The sequence below is a fragment of the Xiphophorus maculatus genome, chromosome 7, assembly GCF_002775205.1.
Source record: "Xiphophorus maculatus strain JP 163 A chromosome 7, X_maculatus-5.0-male, whole genome shotgun sequence".
Classification (NCBI taxonomy): domain Eukaryota; kingdom Metazoa; phylum Chordata; class Actinopteri; order Cyprinodontiformes; family Poeciliidae; genus Xiphophorus; species Xiphophorus maculatus.
The window spans coordinates 10665969-10688341 of NC_036449.1; the positions used below are offsets into that span (position 1 = coordinate 10665969).

At 40.3% G+C, this 22373-nt stretch overlaps 1 protein-coding gene across 14 annotated transcripts in view; it reads right to left on the bottom strand.

Annotated features, from left to right (window-relative positions):
- mycbp2 (MYC binding protein 2, E3 ubiquitin protein ligase) overlaps nt 1-22373 on the bottom strand; it is a 72794-nt gene that overhangs the window by 9648 nt on the left and 40773 nt on the right. For 4 of the 14 annotated variants that reach the window (XM_023336829.1, XM_023336824.1, XM_023336827.1 and 1 more), the window contains 26 exons: nt 21838-21956; nt 21317-21404; nt 21156-21205; nt 20892-21064; nt 20217-20361; nt 19886-20092; nt 19081-19136; nt 18896-19011; nt 18700-18797; nt 17478-17594; nt 16859-16999; nt 14434-14511; nt 12901-13125; nt 11870-12002; nt 10781-10906; nt 7439-7648; nt 2857-4494; nt 2600-2769; nt 2244-2491; nt 1987-2154; nt 1357-1514; nt 1074-1273; nt 841-990; nt 604-764; nt 337-493; nt 27-251 (listed from right to left, as the gene is read on the bottom strand). In XM_023336829.1, coding sequence (XP_023192597.1) covers nt 27-251; nt 337-493; nt 604-764; nt 841-990; nt 1074-1273; nt 1357-1514; nt 1987-2154; nt 2244-2491; nt 2600-2769; nt 2857-4494; nt 7439-7648; nt 10781-10906; nt 11870-12002; nt 12901-13125; nt 14434-14511; nt 16859-16999; nt 17478-17594; nt 18700-18797; nt 18896-19011; nt 19081-19136; nt 19886-20092; nt 20217-20361; nt 20892-21064; nt 21156-21205; nt 21317-21404; nt 21838-21956 — 5357 coding nt within the window. The remainder of the gene's footprint in view (nt 1-26; nt 252-336; nt 494-603; nt 765-840; nt 991-1073; nt 1274-1356; nt 1515-1986; nt 2155-2243; nt 2492-2599; nt 2770-2856; nt 4495-7438; nt 7649-10780; nt 10907-11869; nt 12003-12900; nt 13126-14433; nt 14512-16858; nt 17000-17477; nt 17595-18699; nt 18798-18895; nt 19012-19080; nt 19137-19885; nt 20093-20216; nt 20362-20891; nt 21065-21155; nt 21206-21316; nt 21405-21837; nt 21957-22373) is intronic. The other 10 variants (XM_023336830.1, XM_023336828.1, XM_023336832.1 and 7 more) reach the window with 10 other exon arrangements.

Genomic DNA, 22373 nt, shown 5'->3' on the forward strand with positions numbered 1-22373 from the left:
CAGCCTGGTTTGGTGTTGCTCCTTACCCCGATGTCTCTGGAGTTGTCCACATGGACAGAAACTTTGGTGGCATTTATGCCTTTCACGCAGCTAAATGTTATGCTTTTGGTCTTGTTCTTGTCCTCATCTCCAGACTCCCAGAAGGTCTCCGTGGAGCCATCAGTCAGGCTGCCAATCATGGCGGGGCGGCTGGAAGTTTTAATGTCTACTACACTGGTCAGGTCCTTCAAGCAGGTTACCAGGCAGAGATCCTGTAAAAACACACATTTTCTCCTGGTTTCCCAAATGGACAGCAGATGAGCAGTAATAAGAACTAGAACTGGTTTGTGTTCTTGCCTGGCTCATGGCTTCATAACCCGACTGGACACTGATGTTGAAGCTCTCCTCGCTGTCCCCATCGTCTGACTTGGACAGTATGTTGTTGATGTGATGGAAAACATTGCTCTGATGAAGGAACTGGTGGTCAGACTGCTTGAACTTGAGACTCCAGCACCTAAAGCGACGAGACACAGCCAACGAAGCTTAATGTTCACCTGTTTGAAATCAGAAGACAATCTGGCAAGTTATTTCCATGACAGTGGGATTCTGGAAGCAGAGATTTACCTCAGTGCCATCTGCTGTAGTGCACTGCCACTAGGAAGTGACATCATGAGGTCAGAGATTGTCTGAAGAAGGCGGTGGAAAGTGTGGGGGAGCGGATGGGCTGCCTCTCCGGCAATCACTATGTCCGACAGAGGGTGTTCACAAACCCCAAGGTCTCTTTCCTATGTAACCAAGGAGATACTCATGATTAAAAAAAGTGACAAATAAAAGGATCACGTAACTGTAAGCCACTCTTGCCTGTTCTAAATTTTCTTTGTTCCCCTTATTCTCCTCATCTTCCTCATCCTCTGGCTCACAGGGTGATGGAGTGAGAGATGCTACAAAATGCCAGAGGATGTCGTGCAGAGAAGTCGTCTGGATCACATTGCACAGAAGCCAGTTGAATGCCTGACAAGAACATAAAAGAAAAAAAAAATTGATCACAACATCTGACATTGAAAAGTAAAATTTCACAGCCGCAACATCCATACCTCCATAGCAAACACCCTGCAGGCAGACTTTCTCAAAGCATGCTTCATGGCCACCTCCAGGCCTTCAAGGTCATGGTGTTGGATAACGAAAGCCAGAACGGGCCACTGGAAATTCCTCTCCCCTTTACTGAGTGAGCCATGAGCTGAGATGAGGCGGGACAGCTCGGGAGACGGGTGGCGCAGCAGGGAGGAGCCCACTTCTATGTGGAAAACGGAGCGGTTCATGAAGAAATAATGTCACCACTCACTCTAAGCAACACAAATCACTTTTGCATTGATCTACCTGCATCGCCGCTATGAACTCTCCGTCTGGGCACAGCTTTGACTCGGGCTGGAGAGGGCGAGTGTTGTTTGTCATACTCTGATGCTACAACGGAGTAAGACCTCTGAAAAACGGTGCGCTTTGCAGTGTCGCTGTCTGTGATCGGACTAGTTTCAAGACTAAAAGGAAATCAAGACAAACAGAGTAAAACTTTGGGTTAGAATATCCCGAAAGACAACAATTTAAGCTTGTTCTGTTGAGGTATGTTATTGGCTAGTTAATGAAGTGGTAGACAATATGGATGTCAAGAGATTTTTAACTAATTCAGTGCCTTGCAAAACTGTTTATGCCCATTGAACTTTTTCAATGTTACAACCACAAACTTCAGTGCATATAAGTAGCAGTCCCTCCAGTGTTTTGCAATTCTGTAATTGGAGAAATTCTCACAATATTAAAGACTAATTGTGAGTTTATTGCAAATCTTCTGCAAAAATTGTTAAAAACATGGGGTTTTACATGGCTGCTAACTCACCACCTGCAGGTGGCAGTATTTCTTACTTCTATTACACTTTTACCTCAGCCTTACTTTTATAGTCTGTGACTAATATGGAGTGAATAAAAAGTCGTAAGGAGTTCGCACTTTTTTTTTACCTGGGGGGCATTGATTTCATATTACTCTCTGGTTCCTCAAACACATTGGGACAAGCGTCTGGTGTGACAGAAATGTAGGGGGCAGGAACGGACGTTGACCGCAGATACCTCATCTCATCCTGGAAAAGGTTGTCATCTTGATAAGCTCCGAAGTTCTCAGTGTGTTGCCTGAAACGAAAGACATAAAACCAAAACCATTATTGTAACCCTCATTTTCTGTTTTCGCCAGAAGAAAGTTGAAGTCGCCCTATAACTACCTGGCTAGTGTTTGCAGATAGAGGCAGCCCATTTTATTGGGGAGTTCCTCTGACACGCCCTCCTTCAGGCTGGGGAGCAGCTGCGAGTGAAGGGGGCGGGGAGGATGGTGGCAGAGCATGCTGGGCTCCGCTGCACTGCTGAGGGACAGCAGGAACAACGCGTTGGCTCGGATCACCTGGTGGGCTTCCATGGTGGGTAGAGCTCTAGGAGTCTTCACCTGCAGAGGCTTCTTCCTCGACTGTTTCACCTTTAAGATTATGTTGACGGTATTAGCTTAGAAATAAAAAAAAGTATCATAGAAGCAGAAAACAAAGAAGAAAGGAGATAGAGATGACGATTAGTCGACGTCTGCTACCTTTTCCCTGGCTGCCGTCTGTTTCTCTCTCAGGTATTTCTCTCGACAGCGATCACAAACCAGGTACCAGGTGCTGCCTCCTATGCCTCCATCTCCACAATTCCCAGCCCAGCCTCCACAGAAATGGCCGATACTGTTGTAGCCCTGACCCCCGGCATAACGACCGCAACCTGGATTGGAAATGTAAAAGAAGCTTGTTTGAAAACACATCGGCATGGGTTTACAGTTAGTAAGGAAAAGAACTTTGCTCTTCTCACCTGGATGAGCCTGTCTCATGTGGTAGGTGACAGGATAAGGGTGAGATTCCCCACACAGTTCACAGATGGTGTCTTTCTCCGGTCCTCCCATGGCGAGTTGAGCCATCTCTCCAAACAGATTCCCTCTTGGACGTACCTCTGCCTTCTCCCTTTTCTTCTTCTCCTTCTTTGCCTTTTTGCTGTCCTTTTCGTGCTCCTTCTTCTTTAAGATGGCACTGGACCCTGGGCTGGGAAAGATCATGTTCTGGGTGGCTGCTTTGATGGTGGCCATTGAAATGTCTTCCCAGAATGCAACCAAGTGCTGCAAGGTTAACGGCAAAATCGACTTCGGCCTCAAGCAGGGGTGAGAGGTCATCTCATAAGACGAGGCCTCCCCTTTCCCATCCTCGCACTTCTCTGGCAGCGGAGGCTCCTTCAGCATGGATAAGACTTTGTTTTTGTTGATGCTGCCCATTTTGGAGATGTCTGGGCCGTGGGGCGCGATATTAAACATGTTGAGTGCAGAAGAAATCTCCAAGGAGTGACGGTTTTTCAATTTGCTCTCTTTCTCCTCAGGTCCCTGTCCGCCCAGGGAGTTACGAATGGGGGCTTGCTCTTTGGTCAAGTCAGGGTTAAACTTGAGGAAGGATGAACAGGCCATGGCGTCATGGACGATCCCCTCGTGCCAGAGGAACGCGGCGAAAACTGCACGAGCGCATTCAGCTACAGAGGGAGACATGGCCTGTTTGACGGGCTCTGCGATTCTCGATGTGCTCTCAGCTTTGAACAGAGGCCCAGATTTGTCTTTCTTGGGACGCGTGTGTCGGCTGGACGTTTTACGGCTGACTTTGGGCGACGAGCGGCTCTCCAGCTCCTCTTTGACGGGCGCTTTGCCGATGCTGAAGTGGACTTTGCACGAGCCTTCCTCCGAACTGAGGCGCTCCGCATTCTCGTCGTTGATATCCTCATTAGAGAGGAGAGCGCTAGAGGTGCAGACCTCCACTACCTCACTGTGGAGATTTTCCTGGGTCACGTGTGGAGATGGAGCACGGTTTTCTGCATTACTGATCACTTCTTTATTGGGATCTTTAGGAGACAGTTTAGATTTAGGAGATGTAGACCTTCCCCTCAGCGGCTCTGTGAGGGGAATCTTCTTCTTCCTGAGTGTGTCAGGATCAAGAGTGTACGAGTCTGACTTGGATCTCTCCCTGGGAGGATCCAGTTTTGCTTTAGAAGAAGGGCTGACCTTGGGGGGTAGGTTTTTGTCATGGTGGCTCGAAGAGGAGTGCTGGGATAAGTTGCTCGAGGGACTGGATCGTCCCGATGAGGATACGCCTTTTTGTTTGGGAGAAGAAGAGCGAGAGCCTGGATTTGGCGACTCGGCCCGGCTACCCGAGGTTCTACCGTCCGCCTTTAGCGCCTGGAGAGTGTTGTGGTTGGGTGAGTGGGAGCGGCTGTGAGAGTCACTCCTCAGTTTGGCCGTGTCAGACCGCAGAATGAGAGCTTCGCTGGCCGAGAGTCCGCCCTCGTTAGTTTTCACCCGGCCCTGTTCAGAGGAGCGGCTTCCTCGACTCTCCTGCTTGGGGGAGCGGTTTTCCTGACGCTGTTTACTGGTTTGGGACATGGAGCGCGCAGAGGACATCAGATTCCCACGTTCACCTAAAAGCATTGATGATTCAAACACAAATGAATTAGAAAACATGCTATTCTCATTGATGAGTCATAAAACAACAGCAACACACAAAAAACTGTAATGTTGTGTCAAAACAAACAATAAAGAGAACTAAAGACTTGAAGATGAAAGATGTTAATAAAGGTTGTTAAAAGCAATTTTTAAAATGAACTTAGTCAGTGGACAATGAAAGCATTAATGAAAGATGGTTTCCAACCCAATTTTGGGAAAAGCTCTATCAGAAACCAAAATGGTTTACCAGACAAGTTTGCAGACCTCATTCCTACAAAAACTAAATCTCTGTCTCTTTATGCTCCAACCTTATAAACTATTACATCAGAAAACTAAATGCTGTCCTATTAGCAATAGAGGATTGTAGGTATTACCAGCTAGGTTAGCAATAACTGTCACTGGTGGTTTTGTAAAACAATTTTGGACAAAATGGGATTTTTTTCCCCACCAGTGAATAAATGTGCTCAAATTAAAGATAGTATTGCTTTAAGTTTTTCAGTGTAAGATTATTGTTATGAAATTAAACATGAATTTATTTAACAGCTTTTTATACATCTTTGCCAGAGGGATCTGTCCATGTTTGTCACTTTTGCATTGAGCAAAATGTAGGCAATCAATATTGTCAAACAAAGCGTTTAAAGTTTTTTTATACTTCTACTAATGCCCTGAGCCCTACTGTCTAAACAGTACACCCAGATTCCAAAAACAGTTAATCATAACATAAATACAACAAGCTCCTCAGAGGAGGTTTTTCTCTGGAGTTCATACCCACCCTCTGTTGAGTCTGAAGGGAGCATGCAATCTGTGATTACCCACCCTTTTGCCTTAGAGCGAGAGATGAGAGAGCACTACCATGACCAGCCACCGACACACTGCTTTTGTGCACACGCTCACGAGAAGCAAGGCTGCGAGATGAACCATCTACTGCGGGAAACAGTGGAGCAGGTAAACAGGCCAGACATGAAATGCAAGACAGAAAGAAAGAAAGGGAGGGAGGAAGAACAGACGGACAGAAAGGAAGAAAGAACGAAGAGGAAGCCAATGGAGTCATATCATGAAGCCAAAACAAGAAAACAACAACACACAAACTAATGGGAAGATATAGATGGAACATGAGAAAACAAGACACTTAGAAAAAGTCAGTGAAGTCACAGAGGCCTGTGGGTTTAGTGAAATTTTGCACATTTGCTGCTTAGTAAAGTAATAAAAAGCATTAATTGATGCAGATCACCAGAATGAATGTTTGTTTTTAAATATTAGTAGCTTTTGATGGAAGGAATTGAACCATCTTCAATAGCCAAGAGCCTGACATGCACACATCTACAGAAACAAAGATGCACAAATGGCAAAATGTAAATAATGGGCCTGGGGAAAATGACCAGAAAAGTCTTAAATCTGCCATTTGGAGCTAAACTGTTTTCCCAGCAGCTTTTTTTTTTATTAAACTCTGACCTGAAAATACAGATTTGTCTCCAAGACATTTAATTATTCTTAAATGTGGGGAAACACTTGAGAAACATTTTTAAATATTAAAAGAATTGTATCATGGCTATTTTTAGATTTTTCTTATGTATTCTTTCAAGGGATAGCTACATAGAATTTGCATAACAGAATGGCACTAATGATTCAAAGAGTTCTCTTTTGCATAGTTATTTCCTTTTGCCATTCGGCTGACTAGAAATTCTTTCTTCATTTTCCATAAATTTGGAATATTTCAAATAAGAACTTTGTTTTATTGTATTTTTTTCTAAAATTAGAAAAAAATTGAAAAAAATCCAACAAAAAATCTGTACTACATTTGGTCATAAAACTAGATAAACTTGTCTCTATGAAAACTTTTGCCTATGTTGTATGGCTATACACTAATTTTATTTATTAAGAAATAGGAAAAAAATTCTCTTACAATTGTAAAGGAGGCTGTACTGTATTACTGTGTGATAATAACACAAATGGTCATGCCAATTGTCTTCCATTTTTACACAAATTGTTCGAAAAGGAGCAGGTGAAATTTAGAGGAAACACTGGATTATTCCCATTTACGCATCAACAGATGTATTCCTGGGGAAAACGATCCTTGCATAATTTTTCATAATCTTAAAAAGGTGAGTATGTTTAAGGTGCTAAAAAATTCTGATAGTATTTCACTTTCATGCATGCATCACAGCAAAAAAACAATGCAAGTTATTCTGTATTTAATCTGCTCATCGCAGACAATCATATCTATTTTTTAATGACCCTCACAGGACTCTGCAGACAGACCACACAGAACCAACAAGAAAGCAGAAAGCAGCAATGCTACAAAATAAATCAACATGTGCAAAGAATATTACTTCAGCTGGAACCTCCAAGGATCTTCTAAGCTGACTGTCTTTCATATTGTCATACCTTTTCATTTAAATGATCAAGCTGGCATACAAAAATCTACACATGCCACTGCTATTAATACTTAGATAAAAGTCTCGGGCTGGCTGAGGTGGGAAATGAAACAAGACACTTATGTGGCAATAAACACCATGAAGGAAATGAAGACGATAAACAATTGAGCAAGCACAGCAAACAGAAATCAAAGCAACTCAGCCTCTTATGTGAGCACATAGCAAAAATATTCATTTTACCAAGATATTAAGTCTAAGTATTTCAGCTTGAAATCTTGTTTTCTTATGAGTGTGTTGTTTTTTCTTAATTACAAACCATTTATTCTGACTGAAAACAAGATTTCAGCAGTAAACATTAGACACGTAAGCTTGTTAAAGATATTTCTGCGCTATAGAGCAGTAGCGTTATGCGTCACTTATCACCCCTCTTCACCACATAGAATATTTAACATCGAGGAATAAATCAGGAAAACAAAACATAGCAAGGTTAAAAAAGATCAACACCTGTGTGAGCAAGTGCTGTCAGAAAGCAGGACAGACTTACTCAGAAGCTGTGGTTGTGGCTGAGACACTTGGGAGGGGGACTGTCCAAACACAAATGGGCTGTGAACAAGGGAGGAGGAAGAGGAGGAGGAAGAGGAGGAGGAAGAGGAGGGAGGTTGGGCAGCTTGATCAAATACGGAGGAAGAGGAGGGAGCTGCTGAGAGGAAGGGCCCAGACTGAATGGAATTCAGTATGGCACTTAACCGGTCACCTGCAAATATGAACACAGAGGAAGTGGAGAAACTGCAGCTTATACTCTGGTTTTGAGGAAGTCAGGGGGATGGGGGGGGATTCAGGGTTGTTTTGTTCATTTTGTGCCAAATCTTTCAGTTACCACCACAGAACAGCAGATTTACAAAATAGGAGGAGCCGAAATGGACATACAGCTTCCTGAAAGTCCTTTTGTTAGATGTGCAACCAAAGGTCCTTTTATTAAAAAAAATCCAAACCACATTATATTTAACTGCTCAAACTGTATCATGTTAACCATACTCATTCACAACAAAAGCCATCTACTACAACTAATCAGATAACGTCAATAAATAAATTCCCCATTCAGTACAGTTCAGTCTATCTTATTTTAATTCAATTCAATCCCAAATAAATTTTTCGATATTACAAAGTGGTAATTGATCAAATCAGATGATGGAGGTCAGTAATGGTTGACCCTATGATAGAACCTGCTTTGAAAAGGGAGGTCAGGGCTCCTTCCTAAAGCCAAGATCCACAAAATGCTCACTAGGGAAAAATTAGAGCGTTGGCTCCTGGTGCTTGGCTGAGCTTAGCCCAAAAATGCTACAAGAAGGCCCCCTCTCACACTGCTCACCCTGCATGTGACTTCAAGGTCAGGTCAGGCGCAGTTTGAGCAGAGGTGTCATAATGTGACTTTTAGGACTTTAAATGTTACATCACTCATAGGAAAAGAGTAGAAACTGTGTGTGGTCGTGAGCATCTTCAAACACAGCCTCAACTCTGGGACCTAGCCTGCAGAAATGGGGTAGACTCTCATCTTCTCTTGAATTCCCAACCAAGACAGTATTCGGTGTGTGCAGGGACGCTCACAATATTGGTGTTGACCCCTCCACAGGGTAGACTCTTTGGAGGGGAAAGTCTGTTTTTTGTCTGTGCTTAGACATGGAAAGGTAGCTCAGATTACGCAGCCTGATGATGATGACCTTACCTAAAGGGATATGATTGGGATGAACAGCTTCCCAAATCTGAATCTGAACATTAAGTTACTGAATTTTGCTATAAAAAGGATCGCTATAACAAACACCATGTTTCAGCACAAGGTGGTCTATGTATCTTACTTATCATCAATCAGTGGTGAGCAGGATCTGATGGATGGGGAGGCTGCCAGACAGACCTTATAAAACTAAACAATGCTTAAAAAGAACTTATAATGTCTAGAAGAAAGATGTTTTCGTCGTTTTCTGAGATTTTCAGTCAAAGTTTCATGTTTAATCTAGGGATGAGGCTGATTGTCATGCAAGTTCAGCTGTCCATTTCACATGCTTTTGTGGATCTGGATCATTTGTTGGGGGTCCAGCAAGAGTATGCAATGCCAGGGACACTTGCAAGGGTCATCCAGTCCTTGTATAGCCACAGTAAGAGCTGTGATCACATTCTTAGCACAAAGCCAGTCTCGTTTCCAGTGCAGGTTGGACTCTACCTGAGCTGTCCATACTCAGTGATACTGTTTATGGTGTTTAAAGACACATTCTCAAGAAGTAGCCATGGGAATGAAAGTGTCTACCTTGGAAACCCTCAAGGTCTTAACTTTGCTCTTTACAGGTTATGTAGTTGAGTCGATATCTGCAAGTCAAGAACTTCAGCATTTACTGGGGTGGTTCGCAGCAGAGTGTCACATGGCTTGAATGAGAGTCAGCTACTCTAAGTCTAAGGTATTCTCAACCTCACTCCAACTCGGCATAGAGTCTGCTTCAAGCAGGAGAATTCAGATACTGTCTCATCTTAAGTAATGTGGGCAGTTTGATGTGAAGAAAAACCAATAAACCAAAAGCAAAGTTCTCAAATTACTAGTACAACTACATTCTGATTTTCCTGTATGGTCAAAAAGTGATGGATGAACAAAGGACTGAAAAGGAGGTGCCTCTCTCTTTAAAGGGCATTGGCCATTGGGATAGACCCCGAACTAAATGATGGAACTATAAATCCCTTTTGGCCTGGGAACACAGTGGGATTCCACTGTACAGAGTTGCTGGAAAGAGGGATTACTGGGTTTCCCTGCTACTTGTTACCCCATCTTGGATAAGTGAAAGACAATGAATGTAAGGATGGAAAGATGGTTGAACGTTCTTTTGTCGAGAAACCCAATAGATTTCTCTGTATATTTCTTTCATTCTCTAAAGAAGAAGTAAATAAGTTGCACCTATGAACTGCAACATTTGGCAGTCAAACATTGTGTTGTCACTGTACTTGATTATACATACATTGTTTTGTGGATGACCTTCAATCTGATTCTAAACTACTAAACAGTTGAAGCCTAAGACTGATTTTTAAAACCATAATTCTCTGGAAAACCTCTTAAGCCAAGTAGGGTAGAGAAAATTACTGTAGGAAAACTGTCATGACAAGGTACAATATTCAAGCCAAAAAAGGGGACAAATACACTTTACTGAGGCTACAGCTGCACTGTCCCTGAAGTGATGCTCACTGTACTTCACAATGAGTTGAAGATAACTAAATAAATAAAGGACTACATATTGTAAAGGAGACTTAACTAAAACAACAGAGAAAGGGGTGAGAGGGGTGGTCAGAGCCAGCTTCTGCAATAAACTAAAAAGCCCACAAAAGTTCAAATGACACTGACTGGCCCATGCATGCAGACATATGCCCAACACTGCAGAGATGTGAGGCATGACACAGCAGCATTAGACAAATTAAAAAGCATGCAGAAACCTCAAAAAAGAAAACAGAAATAAAAATAGATGACACCTTGGGATTCAAAGAGAGCCACTTAATGTAGAGGAGATCTCACTATGTTTGTAAAAAAAGAACTTTTCAATATTTTTTATCAAATACAGCAGTGATATTTTGAGATATACAACAGCTTTTCCTGATAAATATGGCCCTGAAAAGCTACAAACTGAGAACAAGATCATAAATGATTTAAACATTCCACAAGGGAGAGAGTTAAAGAATCGGTAAATTGTAAATCCATTGATGATGCTTTCAAGCATTTTCAAAAGCAAGAGAGAAGCATGACAATGAGCTATGATAAATGTATAAAGATGCATATTTATATTAAAGAACATTACGTTCAGATAATGTCAGCTCATCAACTGTTTTTGTTAACAAAAGCTATCTTTAGTAAACTCACCTTTGTTGTTGGAGATGCCATAATCAAAGCCCTGTGCTCCATTTGAAGTAGTTGCTCTGTTGAAAGCTTGCACAGAGAACGGACTGGGAGGGGGGGTCTGATTCCCATGCTCGATCAAAGCTTGTTCTGAAAAATCCAAGTTAGATCACCTAGTCTTAACATTCATTCTTGAGATATTTAATTAGATAGAGAATCCTCCAAGGTAACCAGATTACTCTGGTAAGGTTTGCATAAAAACACATTGAGATAAATTTATCTTAAGAGCTGTTAAATTCTGTCACATGTTGTTGGCACACAATCTCAAAGAACAATAACATTTAATTTGTAATAAACATTCAACAAACATTCAAAAGCATTTTAAATGTCCAAAATAAATGAAAATAAAACAACGAATAAAATGGATAGCGAGGGTTCTGTAAAAAAAACTGTCCTTGAAAAAGAGGCTAGTTGAGAACCAGATTGAAAGCTTTTGTCATCTAATCTTTAGTAAAAAAAAAAAAAAGAGAGAGACGAGAAAAACAGAAAAGTCATGCAAATGGAAGTTATCAAGCTCATTTTAATTTATCATTCAATTAACTGATTTATTGTGAGAGGTTTATGCACAACGTGGATGGCAGCAAGACAGAATAAACAGTAAACCAAAACAGTCTTTATCCACATAACATAAAAAAATGAGTATGAATAAATAAAAAAAAATACAAATTTCAGATGCTTTTATTGTGAGGAACTGTCACGGATTCAAATAAATGTGGCACAAGCGATTTTGTTAAAAATAAAATCTTATCATATCCCCCTCTACTGCATAAATGTACTAAAAGTAACAGTTGAGTACATGGTTCATGGGTAGTTTCTCGTCTACTCACGAACAAGGTAGGCAAGCATAAACATTTTTTGGTAAATTATGGGTTTGTAAAGTAGTATTTTCTTTTGTTTGTATGAGGTTGTCAATTTACCAAAATAAAGTGAAAGTATTTTTAATCATTATCTAAGGATTTATTTATATATATATCTTTATTTATTAGTGGCACCAATAAATTTCAGCAATGTTTCAAATTGCCACCAAACGCTATAAGGTCAAGTGAAACTCACCATCGTCGTGACGGAGGTACTGGTTGCCACCACGGTCTCTGGCCAACGACCACGCCTCGCCTTCATCACTCTCACAGAACTCCACTACACTGTTCTTATCCAGCTGCACCCAGGTTCCCTCTGAGTTCACAACCTGATGCACAAACAATACCTTTTATTCATACTCTCACACGTCATTCCAAGCCACTCTGATCCATTTCACTGTTCACCCACTCGACATTCAGTTTGTTACGGCACATACAGAAACCAAGAACAAATCTCGGCTACAGAAGGACCAACAACATGCAAGCAGTTAGGTCATCTCAGAGGCACAATATTCATAAGCAGAAGATTACATGAAATTGATTTCACCAGAAGATACTGCTGGACAAAACTGTGGTAAAATTAATTTTAAAAAAACAACAACTTACTCTAAGATAGAGGTGTTTTATTGAAAGGTAAATGCATGAAGTTGTGTTTTCTCAACGCCCTGGAATATTATCGTTGTGGAAAAACATACACAGGTGGAAGTATTAGTAAATGCAGGGAGCATCTCCCACATCCACACAGGGCATTCAAGAGTAGTCTCAGAAATCTACTGAACAGCATGACACACCACAACAGCCAAGGATGAAAAGGAAAGGAGGCTCCGCATGGACAGATTAAGGGAAACCGACGTGTTTAATTCAAACTTGCAGAGCAGTTAAAAGAACAAGAAAAGTGAAGTCAAGGTACAGAAAGGCTACTGGATTTGGCAATCAGTTTTTTTTTGTTTTGCTTTTTTTTACCAACAGCCCTCAAGGCAGCTGAACTTGACACCCTAAGATCACCATAAATTTACACATATGCTGGAATTAATCAGGTGTTAAGTACTGCAGCCACAGAAGTTTATTAGACCTCAGAAAGTGCAAAGGCAGAGAACAAACCCCATGCCCCGAAGCTACAGAGAACAGCTTAGAAAGTAAAGTAATAATGTAAGAAGATCTACACAGACTAAATTATTGAGCTGCAGCCACAAAAACACATTGTATTATTTGGGGGTGAGTGCGTACCTCGCCTATGGCCTTGACTTTGTTGCCAAGTACTAACATTCCAATAGGGATACCCCTAAGGTTTGGACAGCTTCTGATGTTGTGACCAGAGGGGCCGGTCTTCACTACCTTATAAAGCCCCGGGCCGCCGCCCTGCCCTGCCCTGTTCTGCACCCGAATGGGAGCCTCGTGGGAAGGGCAGCTGCTCACCTCCTTTACGTTCTCCTCCGACTGGCCCCTGACCTCCTGCAAGACGTAAAAGCACAAATTTAAACACAGCAACAAAAAGGTCTGAAAAGCTTTAAAAAATAATAAAAAAAGAAGGCTGGAAAAAATGCTGGGATATTAAGTATTCGCCCCTTTTTGTGCTAATGTTACAACCACAAACTTCAATCTAGTTTGCTGGAATTCTATGCTGAAAGACCCTCACAAAGTAGATTACCATAATGAAATGGAATGGGTATGAGCTATGCGTACACAAGCATGATTGACAACCAATCATGCTAAGACCTTCCTCCAGTCTCTGCTAGGTTGTTCCTGACTGAGAGTGATGCATTTCTGCAGATGGCAGTAGGGCCACAATGAGAAGGTGGGGCCACAGATTATCCGTCACATATTGTACTGTCGGGACATAGTGACACTTTTAATATGTAAAAAACATATTTTAATAAAAGTTACACACTGCAGGTTAGAACCTCAGCATTTCCATTTGCTGCAATGGTCCAGTCCAGGACTAAATCAGCTTGAAAAAATCTTCAGAGAAACCTGCTCTCTATTCAATCAGAGTTTTACCTGTTTTGCAATGAAGAATGAGCAAAAATCTCAGTCTCTGAATGTGAAAAGCAGCAAGAGACTGCCCAAAAGACTTGGACCGGTGTATAATTTTTCATTCCCCCTAACAATTATACACTACTTAGTATTGGTCTATAATATTAAAGAATACATTCAATTTAATGGTTGTAACGGAATAAAAGGCGAGTAAATTTCAATACCTTTGCAGCACAAATACACAATCCATTAGCCAAGCTTGGCTTGAAACCCTTAAAACAAATACGGTAAGTCATCAAAAACAAGCTAAAAATAGATGTTTTTGGTTCAGCTAATTCTAAAAGAGCATACGCCTCATTCTTTGTGTTTGGAATCACAGTCTTCTCAGCACACACAAGAAATCAAGACTCTATTCAACACTGAAATAATTCTGACAAATAAACAATGGCCTACTAAAAAGCAAAAGGCATTTTTTTTATACAGCTTGAAGGGAGTCATGCTCAAACATGGGTACTGTGTTTTCATATCACAAAATCTCATGCAACAGACTGGACATCAATACATGAGACCCATGCAACTACCAACCATTTAAAGCATTTACGCAAAATTTCCAAACACCAACAATGAACTCGGATACAGGGAAGTATGAGGTTGAAATGTCATAACCTCAGTGTTCTGACAACCATGCAAGTATACTTTTGACGTCTGACTCACAAGGGTTTCAAGGCGACACGTGGAATAACACACAAACCGTCAAGCTATTTATCCCTGATTCAAACAACTCACCTGCGGTGGGAATATAGTTAAGGGGGTCCATGACAAAAAGGCGATATCCCTGACTCCTTGGCTTGCGTTAAAAACAGTCTGAGCAAATCGTGAGAGAGTCAAAAAACAGTAGACGACTCAGGAGGAAGAAAAAGCAGAAACAGGGCGGAGCGGGGGGAAGGTGCATGTATTTTTTTGGAAGAAGAAAAAAAGTTCAGCCGTGGGCATTCTGGTTTTACTGCTTTACGAGGTTTATTTGAAGAAAAGAAGAATATTGGTTAGATTTGGGTGGATGTTAAATAGGTGGGATTGTGTGCATCACCAATAAAACGGCCCAAAAATGTTTGCATACTTAATGCAATAACAGAAGTTCCCTGCAAACACTTTGGGAGATTTCTTTCCCCAAAAAATACAATAAAATATAGATAAATAGGAGACTTCCAAAAAAATCCCCCACTTGGATGATGTAGTGTGCCATGCTGTTCAGACAGAGACCTTTCACTAAAGCCTCCTAGCAACTAAAGCATCCCAATGCAGAGGAGGAGTTGTAATGCAGTAAAGTTAAAATGTTACACATATTCTTTTTATGGACCACTGATTAATTTATAGCAAGAAAGAAGAACCGTTGTAATATTGACCTTGTTTTTAAGACGAAAATGCTATCTATGTAATAAGCAAATTCCAAGAAAAACAAAGTGCATACCCTTAAGAAAGACAGTTTGCAAGTCAGATACACTAACTAAAACACCCTTCACTACAGAATAAACCTGCACCACATTTAATTGTTTTTCCTTCTCCTTGTGAATCATTTGCTGCATTGGGATTCTCACTAATGCACAAAACAAACGTGGACACTACAAATCAAGTGTTCCTTTAAGGTGTTCAGCTAAACACGGAATGAGACATCAGTTAACACATGCACACTGATTAGAAGTTACGTTGCAGTGTTAGTGAAAGTTTCATACTCCGGTCTTTCTCAGTTATACGGTTCCCTGAGCAAGTATTCATTCCTCTTGAATTCTTTTTCGTATTTTTGTCACATTGCAGCCACAGAAGTCAATATATTTTATTGGGATTTTACATGAGGGAGCAACGCAGAGTTGCAAGTCACTGGGAAGTGATTGTAACGTGCTGTTCAAACTTGTTTTACTAATGAAAATGTAAAACAATTTTCATTGCTTTTTGGATTTACCAAAATGCATGTGGCATGCATTTGTATTCAGCTCACTTAACTACAGTATATCGCAACAAACCGTCTTCATAAATCTAGCTTCATCGTGAAGCCTTTTTTTTTTTTACAATATTAGACGTATATTAAAAAACATTTATAATTCAACTCCTTTCTTATACAAGAAAATAAACATGTTATTGCTTAAAATGCAATAACATAGCATTCCACTTATAGCAAAGGATGCAGCTGCAGCTAAAAAATACTTCTAACATCAACGTGAAAAGCTCAGCTTTTTCTGCTAGACTTCGCATCAATGGAGCGTCGCTTCGAACTTGTGACTATTTTTTGGATTTACCAATTCATAATTTGATGCCAAAAGATGCTAAATAGGATTTCTTTTTTTTTTTTTACATAATATGAAGCTAAGTCTATGTCGCTTGAGTTCTGGGTAGAGCATATTTACCGACAGAGGAGTTTTTTTTAATCTATATTGTAAAATATATATATGTTTTTGTACAGTCTTGTTTTAATTATTGCTCAAAATATGTTGTTCTTTCAGCTACTGGCCTTTTTTTTGAGTCTGTATACTCTACTTAATTAATCGAACCCTAAACCCTATCAAACCCTAGCCCTAAATTTGTTAAGTGTAATTTCAAAAATTGATTCAACATGATTAATTGTTTCAGCCATCGTTAAAATCTCCCAATTAGAGTCCAAACACAACGGAGAATCTGAGACGAGCTGGGAAAACTGATGTTCCCAGATATTCTCCATTCAATCTGAGACTGAAAGGAGAACAGGCAAAGATTTAGATCTGCAAAGCTGGAAGAGACATGACAGGTTCTACTCAAAAGGGTGGCAACTGTAGCTGAAGTGAAATCTATTTCTACACAATATTGACTGGTGGAGGCTGAGTGCAAAAAAACAACACATTTTTCTGACTTACATTTGTACAAAGTGGTAAAAATCAAGTATCATTTTTCTTCAACTGAACTTTTATTTGTCTATCACTTAAAGTCCCATGAGATACATGGAAGTTTGTGGTTGTAACGTGACACAGCGTTCAAGAGGTATGAATAATGTTACAGGACACTGCATCATGCACAAAAACACCCCGAGAGCTGCCCTTTTAACTGACCGCTTACCATGCTACCGGAACATATAAGCGCACCATTGCTATACAACATAGATGAGCTCCTTCCCAAATCAACAGTGCATGAGTCTGTCATCGTCAGACTGGGTGAAAGCTACTCAAGCAGGCCGCCTTCTACTTACGTCAGCTGGGACCAGTAGGTTCCTGCCCAGGTGCTGATTAAAAGAGAGACACCAGGCTTCTGTGTAACCATTCATGTTGGGAACATACTTCTTTACTGTTTCATCATTGAGCCTGAGCCATATTCCATCATCATTGTGGATCTAAGGGGGAAAACAAGCAACAGAGCAGAGCACAGCCATGCCGGCTTGTTACTAAAGGAGAGAGAAGGGGAATCACCCAGATCACAAACATCTGACATCTCTGAGGCTGCAGGAAAGTTGTTTTTTTTTATTTATGAGAAGCAAATCAGGGAAATCAGCAGAAATCGACTCTAGAATATGTAGAGAGCTAACAAATTTATTTAACGTATTAGAAAAAGCACCAGAATCTTTCATGTGGCCTCAGAGTGTCTTGCAAGATGAAATGAAGCAACTTAAAAGAAGAACATCAAAGTTATAAAAAGCAGTAATTATTACAGAGAAATGATTTTGTTAAACATACCAAAATTACAGACAAAGTCTTTAAGCTTGACATTATTTGTCTCATTTTCTAATCTGAATTTCTTGATTTAAAGAAGAAAAGCTTGGATCAGAGTAGTCCAGCTTCTACGTCTATGATCTTTTTTTTGGTTTTCATTACCTCGTCAATAAAAGTGATGGTGCCATTGACGTGCACTATGCCTATCTGTTCACTCTGCAAGGAGGGGTGACTACGAACACGCAGGCCCGCGCTGTCCTTGGACACAAATTTGCGGACCTGATAGAGTCAGAAGGGAGATGGAGATCGAGATCAGCGGAAGCAAAGAATAGAAAGAAACTAACAAGAAGGAAAGAAATGTCAAGGGAGGCACTGATGGTGGGAGTTCACATGCAATTTGTCCCCATACAGAGCCTGCTTTGCATTATATGCATCATCACAGCAGAAGACGACAGAATATTAGGAGGTGGATTTTCAGTAGGACGAGTCGGTGCTTCTTTAAACTCGCTTTTATGGAACACAAGTTCCAAAGCTTGTTTATTTATTTTTTTAACAAAACCGAACAACACACATTGTTGCTTGTTTCCCCATTATGACTTTCAAAAAAGTTAAATCCGTTTCACAAAATGATGATGAAATCAAATTGGATCTTATTAGTTGAAGGCATATTCTTTAAGATCTTTCCAGCTTAAATGGCAACTTATCCCTCAGTATCAACAAACTAACTCACATTCAGGCCTTGATTCTGAATTTTCTCTGGACAACATGCTACAAATGTTTTTGTTTGTTTTGTTTTTTTTAAAGATTCAAATCAAACTTGTCTCTTCTTTTTCCTCACCTACTGGATATAAATGGGTATTTTTGTTTACTCTGGGATTCAAAATGGTCTAGACAAGAGTTGCTATACATTAAAATGCACTTTTTGAGTTAAGCAAAGCAGTCTCAAATCAAAAGGTACTTAATACTTAATATACGTTATAACTTAAATCCTGAATATGTCAATACATTTATTAAAACACCGTTGGGCTCAAAACAGAGTAATCCAACCTAAATGTGAACTCTTCAGACATGTTTTTGCAAGTTTTCCCTGTGCATCATAGGCACTCCAGCTTCCTCCAAAACCAAGACTGTAACTTAATTGGTAACTCTAAATTTCCCTTAGGTAATTGCGTTTAGGGTTATCGTCAGGAATCTTTGTGTTTCCCAGTAACAGACAAGCAGGGTGTACCCCGCCTATCGTCCAGTGACAGCTGGGATAAGCAGGTGTAAGACAATGGATTGAAAAAAACAAATAATTCTTGTTTTAGATGCTCTAAAACATTTTATTTGTGTGTGTGTGTGTGTGTGTGTGTTTATGTTCAACAGAAAGAAAAATAAAACTCACCTTGCTAGGCTGAGGTTCAGCCTTTTGCTTCACCATCTGAGTCCCAGGTGGTATCATCCCTTTTGGAGGATCTTTGACTTCTACCTCCAACCCAGCATCTTAAATAAAAAACGATTCAGAACTCAGGCACACACTGCACAGATGTTAATCCGAGCGTTCACAGAATATGCTCAAAGTTACACCAATAGGTGAATACCTATTTCAATGCCATCGATGGTGACATGGATTGTATAGAGGCCGACGGCTCCTGGGGTCCAGTTAGCGCTGTAGGTCCCGTCGGTGTTGGCACGGATGAGCATGTTCTCACTGGGTCTGTTGAGGGAGGAATCAGTGAGAGCGCTGCAACTCAGTGGAAAGTGTGGTCTGCATGCTGCTGCTTACCTCTTTGGGGTGGGAGAAGCAAAACGCAGCTCCTCAAAAGAGTAGTTTTCATACACCTAAATGTAGAAAATGAGTTTGAAGGTAACCAAACTGTACTTTCTGTAATCTTTGTATTAAATGTTATTTCCTCAGGTAGTTATGATGATAATTTTACTCTGACATCTGGCCAATTACTACTCGGTAACTGGCCAGTTGAAAACTAAACGAATGCCGTTCTTTTTTCTTTTTTTAATTTTAGATCCCTGGACACATCACCAAGAAAATAACAGGATGAGATAACAATACTTTTCTGTGGTAAGAAAGTTTTTAATGAGCGAAGGAAATACAGATAGCATGAGCCAAAGGTTTGAAAAGATTCTAGAAAGACGATTTTAATTGAGATTGCCCAAATTAACAGTAAGTCATGGAAAGAACTGGATTTAGAAACGTTGGCAGGTTTTGAAACCAAGAATATGTCATAATTACACAATTTTTTCCTTTAAAAGTGTTCCCTATCTGCAAAAAATGTGGGATTGGCACTCTTCTTTATTTTGAGGTGTGCAGATAGAAAGAAAGCGGTCAACTAAGTGTAGTTTTATACAATAGATGAACCGATTGCAGTTTTCTGACTAATCACTGATTAATCTTTAGAAAGCCTTACCTGCTGATTAAAAAAGCAGGAGACAAACTAAATCAATTAAGAAAAAAACATACATATGGAACCCTCACCTAACTGACAAGCAATCAGATCCCTCCTTCAAGAATCCACAACCCTTTTTGACGAAATGAAAATATAAATGGAGAGTGAGTGAGTCATGCTGCTGACCTTCATCATAGTAATGGCAATGTATCGAGCTTCTTTCACTATGACCGGCTCATAGGTGGCTTCCAGCTTAGGTGTTGGCAGGCCTCCAAAGGTGAGGTCAGGGCCGGAGGACGAAGGAGAGGAGCTTCCAGGAAGCCTCTGCAGCTTCTTCATATTGTCTGTTTGAACCGACTTCTTCTGGGAAACTGGAACAGCCTTTACCTCTACCTACAGGTAAAGAAGATAAAAACTTTGTCTAATTGGGCAAAATAACAATATTACACATTAATAAGCCACTAAAATCTAAATTTTCCCAAAAGGAGGAAATAAAAAAAAAAAAGCATATCCTTACCTTCATGTTGGGAACATGAACCACATCCCCATACTGATCCTTAGTCTGTACGACCACAGTGGCTGGCCATCCACAGCGGATATCATCTTTGTTCAGGATCAGAGAGGTCTTTTGAGGATCTGCATAAGAGTCAGGCTGCAGCCATCTGGACAAAGCAAAAAGTTGAAAGAATTTAAGTCAAGTTTATCTGCACAGCACATTTCAGCAACAAGGCAGTTCACAGTGACTTACATCATAAAAACATCAATTATGGCACAAGCAAGAAACAATATATTTTGTCAAATGCCATCATTAAAATGATCAAAACACATCAAATATGTTGATCAATGTTCCGGTTAGTACTACTCGAAGACAATTCTAAACAGGTGGATTTTTAGCCTTGATTTAAAAGAACTAAACTATTTCAGCTGTTTTGTAGTTTTCCAGAAGTTTGTTTCAGATTTGTAGTGCAATATAAGTTTTGTTTTGCTCTGAGGAGATGCTTTGGGACCTGCAGCATAGTGAGGAAAGCTAAAAATGGCATTAGAGGGCTCTTGTTTCATATATTTGATCTGTTTGCTGTTCTCCTACAATCTATTTATTCTCACTCTAGTGTGTTTTTGATTTCAGCAAAACAGTACAATGGCAATAAAATGACTTGAGTTGATTTGTCAGCATCAAAGAGCAGCTACACACCTGGCTAGTCGCCCTCCGCTTGAGTTTGATACACAGGTGATAAAGTCCTCCAGAAAAGAGTGCTCGTTTGTTTGGATGTGGAGGGGCAGATTGCCCTCAAGGGCCTCCAGTATGGTAGGAGAATGAGAGAGAGCCAGACCTTTCCCCAGAATCCCTGAGTGGGACTTACACACCTAGGAATGTGAGGTAAAAAAATGTAAGTGCTTAAGAAATGTATACTTTTACATTTAACACACCTCAGGATTCATTTTACAGCTAACATACCTGAAGGGAGGCTTCCTCAAGAATCTCAAGGTCTTCCTCCAACTCGTTTCCTAAATTAGAAACAGGATAAAACATAGATTGATACTTAAAAATAGAAAAACAGATTTATTAAAAATAGTCATAAGGGACAAGAAAAATCCATTATGCTCCGTTTTTCATACCAATAGGGAGGGCTAAATCTTTCTTCATTAAAGCTGCAGCACACACGCTGCCCAGGAATGCCAGCTCTTTCTCTAACTGGATTATACCCTGAAAGCCCAAAAACAATTGGATGAGAGTTCGCGTTCACCTTTAACAGAACGTTGTCAACAAGCCACAACATCCAACCAGTGTTCAGACTTGCAGTGGACCAGAGTGCAGAACATTTTAAGCACAGAGTGTAGAGGGAAAGAAAGAAAATCAGAATTTTTCTATGAAACTGAAAATTATTAATTGGTTGACCTGGAATACCAGAAACAAAACCGCAGTTCATAATGTGTCACAAACAGTTTGGGTCACAGCTTTGCAAATATTTAAGTGATGCAAGCACTTAAAACATGTAAAATGCTAAGATGTGCGATTTCTTTTTTGCCACTCTCATTTTAATTTGAAAGTTCAACTGGGTGTCATCTTGATAGTGTGGGGTTTTTTTTTTTTACTGAATCCCCTGTAGAATTGTTTCAGTGAAACTTTGTGTCTTTACCTCATCGGGACCGGGATTGAATTCATATCCGATAGCCACACACTTAAAGCCGTAGAAGCAAGCTTTTTCGTCTTTCACGTAGTCTGAGGCCGTTTCCAGTGAAAAGAGAACTTCGTTTCCTGAAGGGAGAGAAGGAATTGAAATTAAGAGATTTATATATTCAGCAAGATGCCTGTGACAAAGGCTGTATAATAATCTCATGTACAGCTAAGAATACTCACTGACTGATAAATGAAAAACATACTACTGAACTACTGTCTTTAGCTTGACAGTGATTCATTTTTCTACCACATTCTTTGTCTGAGATGCTGGCAATACTATTATTAAACTGTACCAAGAAAGCATGTGTGTTTCCTGCCTCCTATAATATTTGTCCCATCCTTTCTGATACTTGACATCACAACATAATTGACTATTTCACGATTGTATTTAAATCCTCACAGCACGATTGTGGCAACCCTCCTGAGCTCGGACGGACATCAGCAGTGTCACACAGACCTGAGGCTAATAGCTGCTGTCCTGTTAGATTAGTATTG